This window comes from Osmia lignaria, chromosome 6 (assembly GCF_051020975.1).
Source record: "Osmia lignaria lignaria isolate PbOS001 chromosome 6, iyOsmLign1, whole genome shotgun sequence".
Lineage (NCBI taxonomy): Eukaryota > Metazoa > Arthropoda > Insecta > Hymenoptera > Megachilidae > Osmia > Osmia lignaria.
This window is the reverse complement of record NC_135037.1, coordinates 10,776,151-10,796,495: the sequence shown is the minus strand read 5'-3', so window position 1 is coordinate 10,796,495 and position 20,345 is coordinate 10,776,151. Positions and strand designations below refer to the sequence as shown.

General features: G+C 39.6%; 1 protein-coding gene across 1 annotated transcript; it reads left to right on the top strand.

Moving 5' to 3' along the window:
• The first annotated feature begins 13,623 nt into the window (after positions 1-13,623).
• Positions 13,624-16,099, top strand: LOC117607659 (3-hydroxyacyl-CoA dehydrogenase type-2). Its single transcript, XM_034331607.2, has 5 exons — positions 13,624-13,778; positions 14,004-14,165; positions 14,333-14,759; positions 14,898-15,153; positions 15,562-16,099. The coding sequence occupies exons 1-4, from the start codon at positions 13,764-13,766 to the stop codon at positions 15,095-15,097; spliced, it is 804 nt and encodes a 267-aa protein (XP_034187498.1). The 5' UTR covers positions 13,624-13,763; the 3' UTR covers positions 15,098-15,153; positions 15,562-16,099.
• Positions 16,100-20,345: the final 4,246 nt, after the last annotated feature.

Below are 20,345 nucleotides of genomic sequence, written 5' to 3'. Positions count from 1 at the left end.
GAATAATGGAGTTAATGCTCTTTATGGTAAATCAAAGATCCGTGGGATAGGAAATATAATTACTAGGTGGAACGAGAGTACACAGACGAGACTTGAGAGGATGAAAGGCTGATTATTAGGGAATTACTTCAGTTTGTTATTTAATAAATAATGGATTTTGATGAGGATTTTATAGGAATTTCTTTGATAAGTACCTAGTCAGTTTATGCAATGTTAATTTGTATTAGTTTCTTGACTGTTTTAAAATCTTGAAATTACAAAATTAAAAAATTCCAAAGCTTCAAAATTTGGAAAGATTAGAAGCTTAATTTTTAGAATTCCAAAATTCAAAGTTTTTCTTAATTTAAAACGTACACGATAAAAATTTCTCTATCTATCGTATACAGCAATATCCAACAATGACATCATAAAGAAAAATAACAAAAAAAAAAGAAACGAAAGAAACATCTGGAAGATCAGATTGGATTATTCGAATACGTTTGAATTGTACTTGCTTCCATTGGTGGAAATATCCGAGCAGGAACGGTACAAAGGTACATAGGCTATCCTCGATGTCGAAATACGAGGAATTTACTGTGTCCACGGCAATGCACCGTGTTTCCGAAGCCTTATTGTAACGACGTAGCCATTGTACTGTTAAACTCCGTGGCCAGTCAATCGTTTCCCTGTTTCTCTACAACTTTTCCATGGTAGATATATCGGCAAAAACGGGTCCAGACGATTTCGAAGTAAATTTAGAAACCGTCCACCCCAGCCTGCTCCACCGTAATAATCTGAAAGCTTGGTCCGTTCGATCGGCAATAAACAAGATACCGCTACAGGCTAAAATAGGACCGAAAACCTCGACCATCCGGGACGCAATCGGTTTTAATCGTCCAACGACATTTATAATATTCTCGAACGTGGATTTTAAGAGGAGGATCGACGAGGATATTGCGAATCTCGTTTGTGCAAAGCTTTCATAATATACGGATAAAAATAAGATAAAATGAAAGTATTAATGATTTATCGGTACGGAATATGAAGGACACGATAATATTTACTTTAATTAAATTGAAGATTTTTTAATGTTATTATTATTTCATTTGATTTGTAGAAATTATTTATGTTATTTAAGTTTGTAGTATATTGACTTTCTTTCGGAAGATTTCTGCTCGGTTTTTGAGTCACATTTTTTCAAAAACGATACCTAAAGGAATTTTCATTTCTACCAAAAAATATAGTAAAAAACGTAGCCGATCAATTTTTCGTACGAGCGAAAGTAGGTGTCAGAGATTACGAAGTGACGGCTGTGGCGCGGTCCGCCGGAAACGGGATGGAGGTTTCCGCGTCGACGATCACGGTGCAACGTCCGATCAGCCGGAAAACGTCCAAACTCACAATCGCCCCGGGGGGAAAATATTTCATTCGATAGAAATTTTTCTCTCGAATTTCATTGCGAAACCAAGCCTTTTGCGCCACTATTTTCTTTCACTCGGTAACAAAGTGCTTCGCAAAATACGGGTCACAACTGTAAGTAAAAACTGGAATGAACGAAGGGGTGTAACTGAACCTTGGGAAACTAGTGACACAGGTTAGTCGAATAATGTTGATCTAATCGAAACAAAAATATACAAAAATTGAGTTTTAAAAATTATAATAAAATTTGGCCTTATTTTGCTAAAAATTGTTTTAATTATTCAGAATTATTTTTATATAATACTTGTAATTAATAAATGAATTTTAACAAAGTTTCCAGTTCATGTTTGATTGACCCTTACAGAAGAAGAGAGATATAGAAGGGGTAGAGGCATACATACGCAGGGGAAAGAGAAAATGAAAGAGAAAGACAACTATGGGACGAATAGAAGGGAAACATTAACCTGGTTGACCCTTGCATCGGAGCGGTCGGCCGGAAAATTCGAAAACTCGTTTGTCCAGGCCTTTGGAACCCCTCTGGTCGTTAGCCGAGCGCATGCAACCGCTTCAATGTGCTCTTTTTGCATCGATAAGCACGCGAATCGCAAGCTCGTTACATTCTCGCATAAGCAGATTCCTAATGCATTAGATTAAAGTACAGTTTCAGCGTGCTGGATATAAATGAACGGAGACGAAAGTCCCAACTTGGATCTGGGGGCAAAATTAATTTTTCATATTCTCTAAACTTTTTATATAAAAATCGACTTGAAATTACCAGCTATTTCGTTCAACAAATTATTATAAATAAGCTAACCTTTATAAACAGTGTTTGAGTCACTAACAAGAGACTTATTTCACCCCGAATGGATCACATATGTCCAATGGACAGTTATTCAAACAAGAGGAGCAAACGTTAGGTGCATGGTCAGTGAGAAAAAAAGCGAAATAAGTAAGTAGGAAGTTGTTCAAACAGGGTTAATTCGATTGAAAGGGGCGCCGGTACCTCTAAAAAGAAATTTCGGACCAAACAGCCGGCCAAGCTCGTTTGGCCGGTCCACGGAAGACCCCTCGGGCAACCAAGGTGATGTTTATGAAGTTTACATACACGGGATCGAAAAAGGCTTTGGCAGATAAGCTTCCTCCCTCGGACCTTTCATTTTCATCCCCTTCGTTTCTTTCTTTTTTTTTTCTCGACCAATATAACGATAAACTAAGGAAAAGACACGGGGCTAAAAATGATTCCTGCCAAAGCTGTGATTCTTTCGGATTTTACGGTTCAGAGCCGTTCGAGCTGACGATCTTCCGCGTCGATTCACTTTCGCGCCGAGGGTGGCTCGATGGGACAATGAATGCAAGAAATATTTGATGTTTTATATTCGGATCCAGATCTACGCGCCAAGTGATAAAAAGTACGAAGTTAACCCGGAAAAATTCGTCAAGATTTCTCCGGCGAATAACGTGGATGAAAGCTAGAAAAAGCTTCGGTGATCGTTTTCGGAATTCTTGTCTGGCAGCGGTGGTTGTCGGAACACAAAAGGAAGATGGAACCGGTGATATACGGGAAAGCGACATACGCGAGATGGAAAGAAAGAAAAATGGTGGAGGTTCGAGGGGGTGGTCGGGAGGTGGAAGTAGACACGGTGTGTCCCAACGTGCGATTAGATGACTTGTCAACCTACGAGAAAATTGCGTTTTACAAACTTGTTTCGAGAAAAGAATTGGAGGGAATTGCGGATGAGGGTGGTAGGAGGATGGGGGGGGGGGGGGGGGTGGCTCCGGTAAAGCAAAAGGGTGTAGGAAGAGCGAGGCAGAGAGGATCAAGATGAGAAAGGAAGAGGAACTCTCCTCCTTATATTAGGGCGAAGCAGTCTGAAGCGAGCTTCGAACGATGCAAAGTCGCCGCCTGCCCTACCACCCTCTCCTATCTCTTCCTCTCTTTTCCTTATTCCTCTTCGTGCCCGCCTACTTCTTACAAAGAGAGACACAAATTGCCCCGGAACTTAGTTTCGTCGGATATAAAGGACTTTCCGATTACGTTAGCCCTACTCCGTGATTGATCCAACATGACGATTGCCCGACCAACTACGACCTGACCTTCTTTTTCTTATTCCTACTCTTACATCGATGTTTACCATTTCATAAGCACTTGTTAATTGTCTTTCAATGCCTGATTTGAGATCAGTTTACATTGATCCTACAGAGGGGCTGGAGGTATCTTGTTAAAGATTTCCTCCAGGTAAAGTAAAATAAAGAAGGTGCAAAGTGACGACTTGTCCAATGTAAATTCAGCCTAAAGTCATTCCGATGGCTTTCAAGACCTAAACGCTCACAATTGATCGCACAGGTTTCTCAAGATACCCTGTAATACCCGTTCGACCCGCATGCACGTTATCAACGGGCGGAGGGGTGCCTCCCCACTTCGACGGAACGTGAATGATACGATTAATCTTCGAGGCGAAAATTAGGTTACCAGGATACCGATAGTAATGGATGGCGGTGAAATTTTCGAGAAGAATGGAACTGTTGGGGAAGGAAGTTCAGGAATCTCCGAACAATAAGTCGGAACGGCAAACTGTGTGTTGATGAATCGTCGTATTGTACAGTTTCAAAGACGCGTATTCTACTTCCGTTGGGAATATTGATTGGATACGATCGTAACTTAAATGGCGACGTATTGTTCGAGTTTCCCTTCGGCTGACGGTTTTTAAATCGTTTCAAACTTCTCGGAAGAAGTTGCAGTTGAAGGAGGCTGAATCGTGCGCTAAATAATTCGTTTCTCGAGGCTTAAACGAAAATATTTATCCCTATAAAACCCCCGGGAAGTTATTACAACCTAAAATTCACCCTTTTACCTTCTCGAGATCCCTGATCTTCGGCTATCCAATATATCCACCGTTCCGCCCGCTGTTCGCCTTCGTTATGACTCGATTTATCGAGCCAGCTCGCAGATTGCATCGATTTCAAGGTAGTTAGAGCCCCTCTAAAGTGTTATCAAGCTTCGTTTGCCCGGCAACTTCAACCTGGAAACCGGTGCCAATTGAAAACACAGGTGTACGAGACAATAAAGGCTCGTTGCTTAAAACGAAGAGGGTCAAAGTCGACTGTAAGGTGTTTAGAATAGGGGATGGGGGATCGGAGGCAGGGGTGTAAGGTGATTTGGTCGATTACAGGAGGATTCCTTTCATGCTCTCCTTTCAGGAACGAAGTCAAGTAACAATTCTGAGATTACGCCGCTGCCGAAATGAAATTTCATTCGCGAGTCCCAGAGGAAGCCGGGTTTCAAGGAGAGAGGGCCACGCGATATTCTCCTTTTTATTCCATCGCTCGCTCTCGCTTCGACCAGTCTTTCTCTTATCCAGTCTCTTCCAATTTTCTCTTCGTTTCGAGGAGAACACTGGTAGGGATACGCCACCGGGGAGTTTAACGGAAAGATTTCGTCACGGGACGATATTATTTCGTCTTCTCCCTTCCGGTCTCCTCGCTATATAGGTGTAAACCTCTTGTAAAACTCTTCCTCGATATTCTGGCTTAAGAAGACAGGAATATAGACATTCTTTTAATTCTCTATTATGAACTTGTTAGATATAAAAGAGTAATATTCTCAAATAAATTTATACAAAATACTTATTAGGAGTTTGAATTGAAATTCAGTGCTGTACAATGTGACTTTAAAATCAGTTCCTTCACTGTAATTCCATTGACAAACGAATCTGTCACCTTTGCTTCCCCGAAAGTAACCTCCGATTCGTTCCCACGAAAGAAGCGTGAAACAGGGAAACTGTCACCTTCCAATTGCTTTTCTACTCGTTTAATCGTCTCTGCTGCTGATTTACAAGATTCAAAGTTCTCCTCGAAGACAGTTTGAAATTTCTTTCCTAAACACCTTGATCAAAGTTTAAGTATTCTGAGATGTCAAATGCAAAGTGACTTACATACATACCCTGTATCCTTGATGTAAGGATTAAACTTTATAAAATGACTACCAAAAAATGAAAGATTTCAAGAAACATAATTTTTTATTAAAATTCAATTAAATTTTTTTAAAATAGCGCATTTGTTATAGAACTGTCTTAAGCGAGTTGCAGTTTACATGCCGGTATCGAGGCTATTTTTGAAGTTAAAGAAGAGCGAACGTGAAAGGGGGTTGAAAGTTGAAGCGGTAGAGGTTCGGATGAAAGAGCGAAGAGAAAGGGTAGGTGATGGCGGTGGAATTGAGGAAAGGGTGAGTGGGGTGGTCGGGGTTGTGCATGGACTCGCGAGATACGAGAAATAATGGTAGCACGTATACGCGAATGCTGCTTGTACACACAAGACCACATGCACCGAGAGCAACTGACCACCGAACAGTTCCAATGGGGCCTGCTCGCCACTACGGCGGTAATAGTCTCGACAATAATCATTTATTGTTCCTCAATGGCGTCGACGCGGTGCTGGAGTCTGGCTAACAGCTAGACGGAGAACAGAGAAAGAGAGAAAGGGGAGTAACAATTTAAAGTCGACAGTGAACCTGATTCAGTCGTCCGACCACCATCCATGCCGCTTTCCTATGGGTTAACTGTTTATCGATAATCGTCCGATTACGGAGGGACATCCTCTGCTGAGAAAAAAAGATATTTTTTAGGATTTCATTGTAATTTCAGGGGACAATCGAGACTACGACTAACGAGTTAAGTGGAGGAGAAAGAAATGTTAATTGGAATTAAATTAAATTCACAAAAGCGTGGGAAGATATTAAAAGAAACGTAATATTAAAGACACCTACTATTTCTTTTTTATTGTTTTATGTTCTCTTTTTTTCGTTAATAGGTGTAATAGATGTTGGTTCTGTAATCTAACACAGAAGCTTCCTACATCGTGATTGAAATCGAATTCCTTGAAGGTTCTCGGAAGAACTGAAACCAGCTCGTAGATAACCCTAACCCAACCACTTAATATTCCTTTCGATCAGCAGTCGACTGACCCTCTCTGATTTCTCCAGGATAACGTCTTGCCTCAGAATCTTGCGTCTGATAAATCGAAGCTGTCCTTATTCTAAGCTTGCTCTCAGATACAAGGGTGAACGTGATTTAAATAGATAATAGGTTGTATCTACCAGCGTGAATAAAAAGAAATATCCACCATAATATAACACTTTACTGCTAACCCTTTATATCCTAGCATTTCTCTTAAACCTCGTGGAATAATTCTATCTGAAAGTAAAAACAATACATCGCATTAATTTAAGGAATTTTAGATATTTTGGAAATTTTTGAATCTTTGATTTGATCAATCGAAGATGGCACATTAAGGAATTAAGGTGTAAAGTTCGAAGACGATTTAGGGTGACCAAACAGAACGATAAACGAATGCCTCCGGGCTTAATGGGGCCCGGGGCCATAAGCGACGGGGTTTCGGCAAGATTTGCATGACAATGCCCTGTCATTACGCGCTCGGCCCAATCAAACGTCGAGCACACACCGTTTGCTCAGCAAGTGTTTATTACCGATGCGACATGCAAATGCTACGGCTTCTGTACATGAGTATACACATAGAACTCGTGGTTCCATTAGTAATTCCTCCTTTCCTCGACTTAGATAGGATTCCACTACTCCTGATAGTCTTCGTCCGAGATCCTGGCAGAACTGCAAATCGTATGGTTCAATTCTATTGCGTATTGACAGGAAATCGGTAAACCGTTGAATCATCGATTATTCTGATAGTTGTTAATATTTACTGAGGAAATCAACATTGACGTGACTAGAATTCTATTACAAGTCTTTACGAGAGGATTCTGGAAACTTAGAATCGTAGAATTTTAGTATTATAAAATCTTAGCTAGCCTTTAACCTAAGGCTAAATCTAACTATATTTCTACCAATTTTCATCTGTATTTCTTGCGAATGGGTGGCACGCAATCAAGGAATATCCAGAAGTCAATTACACGAAACGAACAGATGTGCTTCGGTAGTGTGTCTTCTCCTCCTGGGGTTTTTATGACGATGTTACTGTCAAAAGGGTGTTTATGATCCCTGCGATTTAATTCTATTCAGGGGTGGAATATTAACAACGCATCTCAAACGAAACATGCAATCTGTTTACCTTACTGTGTAAGCAATAATATACCTTCCTTTGCAATTAAAATTTCACGATTAAAACATACATATTCTTGTTTATACTTAAAACAAAATTTCATTATCAAATATCAGGTCAGTTCACCAGCTTGTATTTTATAAAATATGGAGTATTATAAAATAAAGAAAAAATAATAATTTATTGCTTTAAGATAAATTTAAAAATTCTAAAATTTTTTAATTACAAAAGTATAGTTTGATAGTGTAACGACGAACCATCCATCAGAATGACTAAAAATTTCTTATTCCTTAAATTAACCGTTTTATACTTAATATAAGTTTCGAGGTAAATGAAGGCGTTTAGGCTGGCAGGGGTCATAGACGGCTCATGCCCATGCGTATCTACAATAACAGGATCATGAGCTTATAGCCGGAGCTTAGAGAGTTCGATCAATTATTGTTCGCTTCCTATCTACGTCACGCCGGCCTGCAGCATCGATGCAACGAGTTGCACTCGCTTGCTGCACTTCCTGCTGTTATTGGGAAGTAAGCTATCTAGCGTTCGAGCAACTCTCACGTTATGATGTTTACGCCAGTGCATTTTCAGGCTAATATCAGACTCCTCGAGAGATAACGATTATCAGTACCTGCTTCCACAAGAGTGTCCATTTCTATTGTAATAGTGAAATCGTTGTTGGGGTAGTTTTGGCATGAATGTTGTCAAGATTTTAGAGAACGTTCCACAGATTTACCAATACAAACTTTGAAATTGAAAATTTTTCAATTTTAGAATTGTTGTAAGAATTTTTTCTTGCGTGACTCAGATGTTTTAGAAAGCTGTAAAGTTTTGAAATTTAAAAATAAATATGGAAATATATTTATTTTTACTTATTGCATGGAAATTGGAAATTGTAACAATAGGTAGGATTATCGTGGATGAAATTGCCTATAGACCTGTCAGGAGCAACTATATCGTCACGGTTAGGCCGCTTATCTCCGTACGGTGGCATGCTAATCAACGAGCTACTGTACCTATATCTATACGGAGTAACGTGTCTGGCTGGTTATCTCGATTTGTCGAAATAATCCAGGGACAAATCACGGTCCTGTTCAATCTTTACCACCCTTTGTATTCCTAAATATCCTTGAACAATTTTGTTAAACAGAGGATGTTAAAGAAAGCATATATCAGTGATGTGGTACTGTATCTGCTAGGGGTAAGTGTGCACCCCTAGTTATTGATAAGTAGTCAATTTCTCAATTCGAAAATTAATAATTTTTGTATCTTTAAATTTCTAAATGGAAAGTTTGGAAAATCTGACTTTTCCAATTTCCAAATTTTTAAGTTTCTAAATAAAAATGTCTAATTTTAAATTAAATGAAACACCCTGTATGTTTGTTCTTTGATTGAATTTGTTTATTTATGATCGCAATCCCGTGCGTTACACGCATCAAATGAAACAGTTACTTCATCCCTTGGTGGACATGTTTGAAAGGGTTGCGAGGCACCGATTGATCCTGCCGGTCTACCATGCGTAGAACAAATACGTTATACGACAGACAAAAAACTTGTTACGTACGTTCAAATACAATTGGACGCGAGGTACTCGATTAAAAAGCCCTAATGCTTTTTCCGTGCAGTACACAAAAGCAGGGAAAGCTACAAAGCGACCTATGATTGGAAAATGTAGCAGCTCGTTATTGAAGTTGAAGCCATCGAATAGGTATACATACGTTTGATTTTCCTGAATGATCGAGCAAACAAAAGCTTTCCTTTTTTTAATCTAGAATCGCGCATTCGTGTCAATTTAATCTTTTGCTTTCTGCCCACGAAAGTTTCAAAGCTTCAAATTTTCAAAGTGGAAAATTAACAATCAGAAATAATCAGTAAAATTCATATAAACAAAATATATAATAATCTCTATAAATTTGATAAAAAGAATTTCATTACATCTGTTACCTTTCTGCACCCTTCTCTTCATGGACACCATATTAAAACCACATTAACATAATTTTTCTCACCTGTGGTTTTCTATTCAATGTATCATTACGCTACGTTATTTTTTTCAATATATTAAATCTGGTATAAAAATACGTACCAGTTGCACCCATTGTCCTGCTGGATTGAAGTATTCGAAAGTTCCATAGCCGAGGGAGAATCGGTAAATTAGCATACGATGAGTGGAGCTCGTTTAAATTTGAACTAGCAGCAGGAGTTCCGTATTTGCATAAGAAAGAGAGAAAAGTGGAATTTGCCTAAAAGACGATTCAAATCTTCTCGTGAACTGATTCGACCCCTGAAAAGAAAAAAGAAAATCATTCTTGCAATCCATACTAGTGTCCGCGCAGATGTTTCCCTCTTATACAAACCATTTAACAACCCAAATCAACCATTCACTGATTCTCTGGTCACACTTTATACGTATCCAGATGGAATATTATTGAAATGATGGTCTATTAAGGACTTCCATATGATGGAAAAATATTTCAATTGAAGTGTAATAGGCAGAAAAGTAGAAAGATACTGTTATTATGTAAATTAATATTTCAAGATGGTTGCGGTTAGGTTATATGTATTCAAATGGAATATTATTAAAATGATGGAATAATGGTTCGTTAAGGACCTTTGTACGATGCTGAAGTGTAATTACGTAGAAAAATAATATTGTAATCCTCTTGGTCCTCTTTCCTCTTTCCCTATCACAAGTATCATTTCATTTCTTTCCACAGTTCGCAACATCTGTGATCGCTAACTCGCTACTAACACCTTAAAATTGTTCGACAGAATTGAAAAGGGTTTGTCGAAGGGTTTGATGACGTCTAAGGAAGGTCTCGCGAAGCGTCTGGTAGAAGGCCGAATAAAGGCAGACAAGAGAGAAGGTAGAACGTTAAGGAAAAGATGGAGTAGGAAGATGGGAGGAGCGGCGGCTTCGAAGCTCGATTATGTGATATAAAGTTGCCAGAGCGAAGGGATAAGGAAGGGAGAGATGCACCCCCGTTGATTGAACCGCCACCTTCAACGTGCCGTGAACACATGTGCTGGTGGCAACACTCTGATTGGAAGCCAGATGGGCTCTTCAGCCTCTTACCTTGGCGCATTCTCCCCCCCTCCTCCTCTCTCTTCCTCTTTTTCTCTTCCCTCTGTGTTTCCATCTCCGGCCATCTTTTTCTTCGTCGACACCTGAAACACAACCCTCTTTCGTAAAGTGCCTCTTACCAATATATAGAGTATCGAGTCGTGGCCGCTGACTCGTTCTGCATGGATGCCGCGAACAGTCTGTGATCAAATTGAAACGAACCCGAAGAAACCAGGATGGATTTGGACGATTTCCTGCCGTCAAACGGAGCTTGGCTTAATACCGTATAAAAGTACCATTCCAGCCGCGATACAGCAGCTGATTGATCGGGGCGAAAATCCGAGTCGTTTCTCCGATGGCAGTTTTGATTTTAAACTCGAAAGGTTTATTCAAATCCTTCGGGATTCTAACCACACGACTAAAGGCTCAACGGTGAACAGCCCATCTACAGGATCATCGGCAGAATTCTGGTATTTTACATTAATAGCATTTCAAAAGTTTACAATACTACTTGAGTATTCTTTCCTCATGAACTCCCCTGGCCACAGTTAGCATACATTAACTTCCCACCTCCCTTACGATTCTTGTTTCACCAACAGACTTCTGTTATGTCCTTTCATTTGCATTCATATTGTCTTTCATCAGAACGAGGTGACAAATTGCGAGTGGAGAAGGAAAAGAATATCGTGCAGGGTTAAGAAAGATTCTTGCAATTAGCAGTTTATTTAAGTTCACTAGTTGGGTCTGGCAGTGACACTTATTATGGAATGGTTTCTTTTATACCGCAACATCCAGAAGCGGTAATTAGAGTGTCCGGTATTTAGAAGGTTCCTAGGGTGCTCTCCGAGGAAAATGGCGGGCGGGGATTTTCTGTCTCCAACAGCAACGAGGTGATGCCTGACTTTATACTGTGTTGCGACTCATTAAAGTTCTCGCTCTATTGTAGCAATTGTACTTCCATGAAATCCACTTACAATAGGAGCTGGCCTTGCAAATGTACCGAGATTAGAACAACATTCGAGGCAGGTCTTTTCAAACCACCATCAAAAAATAAAAATTCATGGTTCTTTGTTGTTTCGTTTTCTTTAAATAATTTCCGATGGGAAGTACAAGTACCCAATTTCTAGAATTATGCTCTCTAGACATTATACTCGAAGTCAAGGAGGAGCAGATCAAGTGTGCACTGAATATTTGGGAAGTTGGAAATTTGAAATTTCTATATTTCTGCAAATTTGCAAATTGAAAACTTGGAAATTTAGAAACATGGAAATATAAATTTTTCAAACTAAAAGATTAACAATCCCAGTGCAAGCCACCTGTATTGTGCTACTCACGAGTTACCTTTTAACCCTAAGGATTCCAGCTCTAGTTTACGTAACATATCTCGTAAATTTTTCCATCCACGCAGTCGTTGTATGGACCTGTCACCAAGAAGGTCGCGATCAGAGAAACATCGTCTGGACAGTAACGTCAGTAGGTTTACAAGCCGAAGGTAAGCGGGCTTGTTAGGACGGCCGGATGGGTTCGAAGGTTTTCACGGGTGTGGAAGAAGGTAGGAATAGAAAGAGAAAGAGAAAGAGAAAGGAAGCAGGGGTTTCCAGTCAGGACATGAGGGACAGTTCACCGGCTTTAGCCGGCGGCAGTCCCTAGAGGTGGCAGTCCCGTTGCAAGCCGAACCTAGTCTGTGGTTGCTGGCTTGTTAGATCCAGTTTGGGGTTGGTACGGTCTGAAGAGGGGGTTGCCCACTGGAGGGCACCACTCTTCAGTAGACCGCAATCGGGTATGCAATTTACGTGGTGTCCGACCTCTGCGACCTCTGCCACCCCTCTTCAACCCCTATATTCCGGGAGCCGTACTCACGTCTCTGCTTCAGTATCCCCTCCGATCCCTCCGCCGCGCCGCGCCGGCTCGTTTCGCACCCGTGTGCAAAACGAAGGAACCAGGTATGAGGCTCTGTGTGTTCATGCCCTCCTACGTCCTCGATACGCAACAGTGGAAAGCGTCGCTTGTGCACCAGCCTTGAATATCCTCCGCTGCTGCGTTTCACTTGGCCGATTGATCGAGAGGGTGAGGAACGCGGAGGATATAGCGGAAGAGGGAAAGCCGATGGCTGTCGCGAACAGAAGCTTCGACGCCAGTTAGGGTACCACTGCTTTCTTCGAAACGGCAACGGCGTAAGATTTTCTCGTGGTCGACGGCTTACGAACAGCCGTAATGACGCGCAGGAAATTGGAACTAGCGGAGGATTGAAATTGCTCGGGCGTACGGACTAACAATTTGTCGAAGATCAACCTGAACTGAAGTGTTTCCATCGTAAAGGTTAACGTTGGCCGTTTCAAAGAACATTCCTGCTCATTCCTCTCTGTCCGTCGTCATTTCCTTCGAGTTCAGAGGCAGGGTGTTTCAAATATTATCGCAATTTACGTATGACATTCTTGGAGAGCAATTGAACCATAGTACTGTACCAATGCATTTCAAATTTTGCAGAATTTTCTTTTGAGAATAAAATATTATGTTGAATACCTTCACCTATTGTAATTAGTTTTTACAATAAAGTCTTTACCTTATTACAATACAGCGTTTATAGATCAATAAACGGTAGCAATGTAGATAAGTAATGGAAGGCAGCAGGTGTCGTAGAAGTCTGAGATTGTTCGACACGTTTCGATGCAAATGTCAGGTTGAACGTTTCGACCTGGCGTAATGCGCATGTTAATCGGTCGAGGCTACGTCGTGCACTGCTAGCAGCGGCATAATTCGCTCAATTTACAAGCCTTATCGCAACTGTTGCATTTAATCGGCGAGAATTAGGTTATATCGTTTGGTTGACGTTGCCGCCTTAACGGATCGACGCTTCAAACGCAAATTTTCGTCTGATGAAGGTCCGCTATTGTATAAACGCCGATATGATCTTATGTCAATAACAGTATCGTTCGTGAATTAACTCAATTTCTGATTTATTTGGTTGATGTTCCTAAGAATGTTTCTCTTCAGAAGAAAATTGTTGTTGAATTTTTTTTTGGCCACAAGTTACTTTTAACTGTCACTTTCACTTGAAATTGTTGCTATGAATAAAATGATCGATTTTATTTATTTAGGTATTCAATCAGAAGATAGAAGAGACTGGAAACAAAATTGTTTCAGAAACTGAAGAAGTTTCATCGCATTTTTCATATGATAATTTTGTCATTTTGCAAAACTAAACAGAACAAGTTGAAGAACTGAAGATTTGCCAAAGATGGGAATATTACAGGTAGCGAAATATATTCTTTGAATTTTACTAATTGTGAGAATCTCAGATTCACATATTTAGTAAGATTTCCAATTCTATTAAAATTTTTAATAGCAAAAAAAAATTGCAATAAATTAAATACACAAATAATTATTACAAATACACCTAAAATAGTAAATGCCCTTAAAAACAGAGGTGCGTCGTCAAAATTTCTCCCTCAAAAATAATATTAATTATAATTTATAGCATATCGTAGCCTACATAACGGGCGGTGCACACGGTATTGGAAAGGCTGTCGCCGAGAAAATTCTTTGTGAAGGAGGTAAAGTAGTACTGGCCGATATATCCAGCAAAGGAGCAAAACTTGCGGAGTCTATGGGCGAAAGAGCTTTATTTACGTGTACCGACGTAAGTTCGGTTGATCTGAAAATTTGGTACCGACAGCGTTCATAGAAATAATCGATATTATAGAAATTGATAAAAGGATTAGAAAATATCTTAAAAGTGCCTTAAATAGAGTTTTTACTACAAATCATTAACACAAGTGATTAACACGTTGCAACCAAATTTTGCAGGTCAAACATGAAAAGGATATAAAAAAAAGTATGAAATTAGTGAAGGAAAAATTTGGAGGTGTGAACGTGCTCGTTAATTCTGCTGGTGTACTGGGTTACGAGCGGATATACGATTTCAAGACTAAAAAACTGCATTCGGCAGATCTATACAAATGTATATACGACACGAATGTATGGGGTTTATTTAATGTGACTCGTTTAATGGTCGGTATGATGGCGGAGAATACACCGGACAAAAATCAACAAAGAGGTGTTATTATCAATCTTGCCAGTATGGTGGCTTATGAAGCGATTCCAGAATTGACTGTTTACGGTGGCACAAAGGCTGCGGTTGCGGGCATGACGATGACTTTAGCCAGGGAATTTGCCTCGAAAGGAATAAGAGTCGTTGGAATCTGTCCTGGTTTCATTGAGAGTCCCATGACCAGTAGGTTATATTCATTATTTTAAGAAATAATTAATTACGAAGGTGATGAGTATATTTAACTTGGCGTAACTAACTAGAGATCAGGGCGGATCCCTCCTTCCTTCAAATTTTAATAATAAATTATAATTCAACATTCAGATCCACTGACGCCAGAAGTAAGAAAACGATGGATCAGTATGATGCTAACCCCGAAACGCTTTGGAACCTGCGAAGAAGTGGCTCACTTGATTCAAGCCTGTATTGAGAATCCCTTAATAAACGGTGAAAACATACGTATAGATATGGGCTACCGGTACTGTCAAGTGGAAGACGGGCAACCAGATGAACAGAAGTGCTGATTTACTTAACCATATTGTTAAATATAAATTTGAGATCAAAATTAATTTTAAAAAAAGTAAGTTTTAATCAAAAATATTTAAATTAAAAATTAAAAATTAAAATAAGGATTATATTTTGCATTGAAATTTTGAATTACATTGAAATATAAGTAATTTGTTTACTGTACTTGAAAAGAGCCCAACCAATTTTGATAAAAAAAAATTTACCAGTACCAGAATTTAATTTTTTGAATAGATATTTCGTACAGAACCAAGCATGGTTATTTTCCGCGAAGGTAAGGGGGGGAAGAGGATTTTTCAAAGTCCTAATTTTGAAGATATTAATTTAGAAAAGTTCATATTCCTTTAATACATATCTTCAAACTCAGGATTTTGAAAATTCCTATTTCCCATCATTTTTTTTATGAAAGCCTACCGTGCCTACGTACCGTATGTTGTATCTTTCGAAGAATAAATTTTTCCAGTGTATTAAGTAAGAAAGTTTGTTGGAAGTCAGAAACGTCGGACAAAATAAAGAATAACCGTTGCAGAGATGCGATCAGCGATTCTCGAGCACGTCGCGAATACGGCGTCATCAGCTGCGACGTGCAACACCACCATCCGCCACCTACTTTCACCCGGATGAAATTTATGTATGGAAATATCCGCGTGAGCATTACGCATGTAGAATATCACGACCAGCAGCTGGAGGCCCTCCCGTGACGACACTTCCTACGAAAATATATTTTACCGTTCACGATGGAGCCGGCAAGCTGGAAATATGCACTCGAACGACCCTTTCCTTTCCCGCACCATTCGTTTTCTTCAGGTTGCGAACCTCTCGTCGAACCTCCAAACCTTTACACCCACCATCGACGCAACCCTGCATAGTCAGAAGCTTCTTTCATATTTCTACCTGCAGATTTGCGGTGCATAGGTTTATACCTCACGGTCGGGACACCTCCCCTTCGCGTTTTATCCTCCATGAAAATTTTATGACCTGGGTGTAGATTGGTGGAAGCATTAGGGATAGGTCAGTTAGCGAGAGGCTAAAGAATTGGAATTGACTGTAAAATTGAAATTTTTTAAATCTTGAAATATATCGTAAACACACTATGACTCGGCGATTTTCAATTTAAATTCTTCTTTAAGTTGAAGAGGAATTTTCAAGCATAGAGATCGATATGGGAGCAGGAATCTTTCGAAAGAGCCGCGGAATTTTCGCGCGAAACTGAACACGTGGCATCTGGTTTGGAAACTTTCCTTTTCACGGATCAACCGATTCCGTTTCGCGCATTACTTAAGTTTTAGGCCGCAGTGCGTGTCCTCTGAGAAGAATTTCCGCGGTGATTTCGCACAAAGATTGAAGCTAACTCGCGACGGTCTCCCACATGTTTCGCGGAATTTCCAACGGAATGAAATGCGTCCCGACTATCGGTCAAACTTTCAACTATTCTTCAGATGTTCGGCTTGGCTAAAAGAAAGTCTGCCTAAGAGATGAAAGGAACGAGCCAAGGACAAAGAAAGAAGAGCTTTTCCTTCTACCGAGTTCGTCCTTGGAATTCAGCCAATTCGTATAAGAGCTCTTCTGCTTTCCCGTTGCCGAACTATTTATCCGAGCGTTCCGGACAAGTCCGTGCCCCGCTGTTCCGCTCTTGTCCTTAGAACCGATCACATCTCTCGAGGCTTTATCCTCGTCCTTTAACGACGCTTAATTTGCAAAAAATCTTCAGACACAATTGCAATTACAATATAATAATTTTACGATTCTTTCATTTGTTAATACCATTTTATGATAACAGTAACGATCATTTTTGAATAATTGATAATAATTTTTCGTCGCCTCCGTTTCTATCGATACATCATTTTTGACAAGAAATACCGTGTACAGGCAAAGGGGGTAAGAGTTCGCGAGAGGCGAATGAATCCTCCCTTTTACACGTTAGCATCCCCTATATGGAACAGCAGTGAAAAGTGGTTCTAACAGCTGCGTCACTTATCGTGGATACAACGTCTATTACAATGGCGGGTGATTAATTCTTGTTTTCCTCTATCGTGATCCATTTAGGAAAATCCATCTTACCGGATGTTTTTCAAACAGTTTTTTTCCACGCGTCTGCCTAACGATACGCGATAAACTGAAAAGAAAAACCTATAGATACCACAAAAATATATATTCGTTTCAGATAAATGTAGAAATCAAGCATTCTATGTTTTCCCCAATTTCAATAATTGAAGAAATAATGTCCCGCATAAAATACTAAACAAAATTTCACATTTTTCAAAACTCTGACGCACCGAGTTTTCCGTTGCAGCCACAGATTTATACGCGCGAATGTCTTCGGCCCACGTGTTACCTTTAAAAATTACAGCTTCCACGACGAAACTGTCAGATGCACCCTCGCTCGTACCCCAACGACGCTGAATAATACGCGGAGAACAAGCGCCCTGGGACACATATAATCGGCTGGCGAAAGGGGACGGGTAGAGAAGGTTGAAGAAAGAGGAAGGCGAAAAACATATCTGAATCGTTGGGGATGATGCACGTGCTCGTTCGTTTACTTCACACCCTTTTCACAACCGGCATCCTCGTCTCGACGCTGCGCGACAATCGATGTCCTGCCTGTTCGGTATTTAATACCTTCTCGTCTGTCATCGATGGATTTGATAACGCATCGTGGCGCCTTACAGGGAAGGAGAAATAAAAAAAAAAAAAAAAAAGAAGGAAGAAAGGAAGGAGAAGAGAGCGACAAGAAAAGGGTTCGCGAGCATAAGGGTGCCTTTTGATTTATGTAGTCGCGTCTGCGAAACGACAGTGAATATCAATCACCGTGCATGGAAGAATCGAAGGGGGGTGGGTCATCGCGGCAAGCACCATGGGGAAACTTGAATCGACACCTAGAATGCATGGGGAAAACAGAGTCTTGATAACTTCATTTTTACGCCATATTGATTTTTACTTAGACCTCTGATAGGTTGCAATTTATTTCAATGTTGAATTTAAGGAAAAATAAAATTAACATAATTAGCATCAGTACTTGATAAAAGTAAAAGTTTCTGTATAATTTAAATAATTTTTGCCAATGTTCAATTGTTGATTTTTATGCATCTTTTTAAAATGTATAATTGATGATTTTTGAACTTTACGTGTAATTGTAAAGTATGACGGTTTGATGCTGTCAAATTGATCTCATTAATTTTTATTAACTTCAAATTAACCTACATTTCTAGTTCCTTGATTTTGTACATAAAATGGCAATTTAATGCACCATGGTTCTGAATAATTTCGTTGATTATGTTCATTCATTGACGTAAATGGAACTAACCTTGTTAAGTTAATATTGATTCTTTAATTTTGTAAGTAATTAAATGCAAACATGACAATAAGCCATGGTTCCAATTTCGTAAATGGCATATTTAACACTATTAATTTATTATCAAATTGCATCTATATCATGTGCTCCTAAATTCAAAATAATGGACTAATTTGCATTTATTGGCCTTTGCAATTTAGTAATAATTATTCTGTTTCAATTAATTAATCGCTAATGTAGATAAATTCCAACAGAATTATATTTACACAAATTACATAAAAGAAATTGTTACTTTTTTTACAATAACATTCTATTATACTATGAAGATATAAAAAAAAAATAAAATCTCCATTCTGAAATTATTTCTTGGAACTTATCCATTATTTGCACAGTCTCCATTCATTTTCGTAGTCTCTACAGAATTTCCCCTGGAGGGTTTGCATTTTTTTTTTTTTTTCGGCAATACCTTAGCGAAGCAGTCGGTGACGCACGTGCGTGATTGGCAGAAATTCATTTCGTGCGATTTACATACCACGGAAATTGCGTGTCTGCCGTACGTATATCCTGAGACCCTTTGTTTAGATGGCAGCGTTTGTCATCGTGGTTTCGCGTAAAGTGAGCCGTCGCGTCGTCAGGGCGCAGACATAAGGCTATGGGGTAGGAACTCCTATAGGTTAGAATATTGGGCACAGATGCAAACTTTCCAGATTACTGACGGTCTCATTAACGCAACATTATTGAGTCTGTAAAACGACAACTTCTTCTCAACGTCTTGAAGACCCTCCGGTACCTACTTAGGTATCTATGAAGAAGTTATAACAGACAACGTGTTAATTGAGTAGAGATATACAAATTATTTTAATAATTTTAATAAATTTATTAAACCACTTGAATGACTACTGGCGCAAACATAGAATCGTTCGTTTGGATTGAACAAATTCCACAATCAAGTGTAACAAAGGATTGGGAACGATTTTTCTCGCGAATATACTCTCGACCATGCGATGCATCGGCGTTGCAATGTTTGCCGATCTAACAGACTTTATAACGAGATGAACGCGTGCAGTTTGTTGACGGAAAATATTGAACGATCGTAAGGCCGGACATTGTGCCTCGACAATGCGAGAGGGACTGCTGTATTCCCGTTCGATCGACCGGGAAAAATCATTCTTTTCCTGACTTTCTACATTAAATAAACGGTACCGGATGCTAGTGACACCGATTCATGATATGTCAATTTAATGGTCACGGCTGATCGCAACGGCAGCCAATTTCTTTCGAATGCGAAAGCATTCATTGAGAGGGATCGGATACTTTCATTGTCATGTAACTCGAGCATCCTAGTATCCTAATATTTCTGTATATCAACGTTCCAATATTCCATTGTTGCATTATTCTAATACTTTAATAAAGAAGAACCTTCAAACATAAGAATCACCTTATTAACAATGATAATTCCAAAAATAAAATAATTAAAATTCTAATGATTGTACCACGGGACTGATAGAAACTTGTATTTTAGTACCAAACAAATCTGAAGCTATGTTAAACAAAGACGTTCAGAGAGGGGTGAAAAGTCATCTATTAGCAAATGCTGCCGCCATGTCAAAATCACTCGACCGGCTGACGAAGCAGATACATAGAAGCTGGTCGTGTCCTTGTAGGTTTGAAGCAGGTAGCAAGCTCTCGAGACAAGTGGCACCATCCATATGGTAACAGCCTGGTAAGCTATCTAACGGAGCACCAAGCGACTCTAACGGCCGATTTTCGAATAGAGAGATCCGTAGACCAGGTTCGATGACCTCTTCATCAAGGATCACACGTCTAAATCCTCGTAGCTGGACCATGGATTGTCCACTCGATCGAGCTTTGTGGAAATTCACAAGGACTGTACAGCATGTGTGCACTCGGATGCACGAGGACTTGCGGTTCCCGTCCTATAATCTCAATTCTAA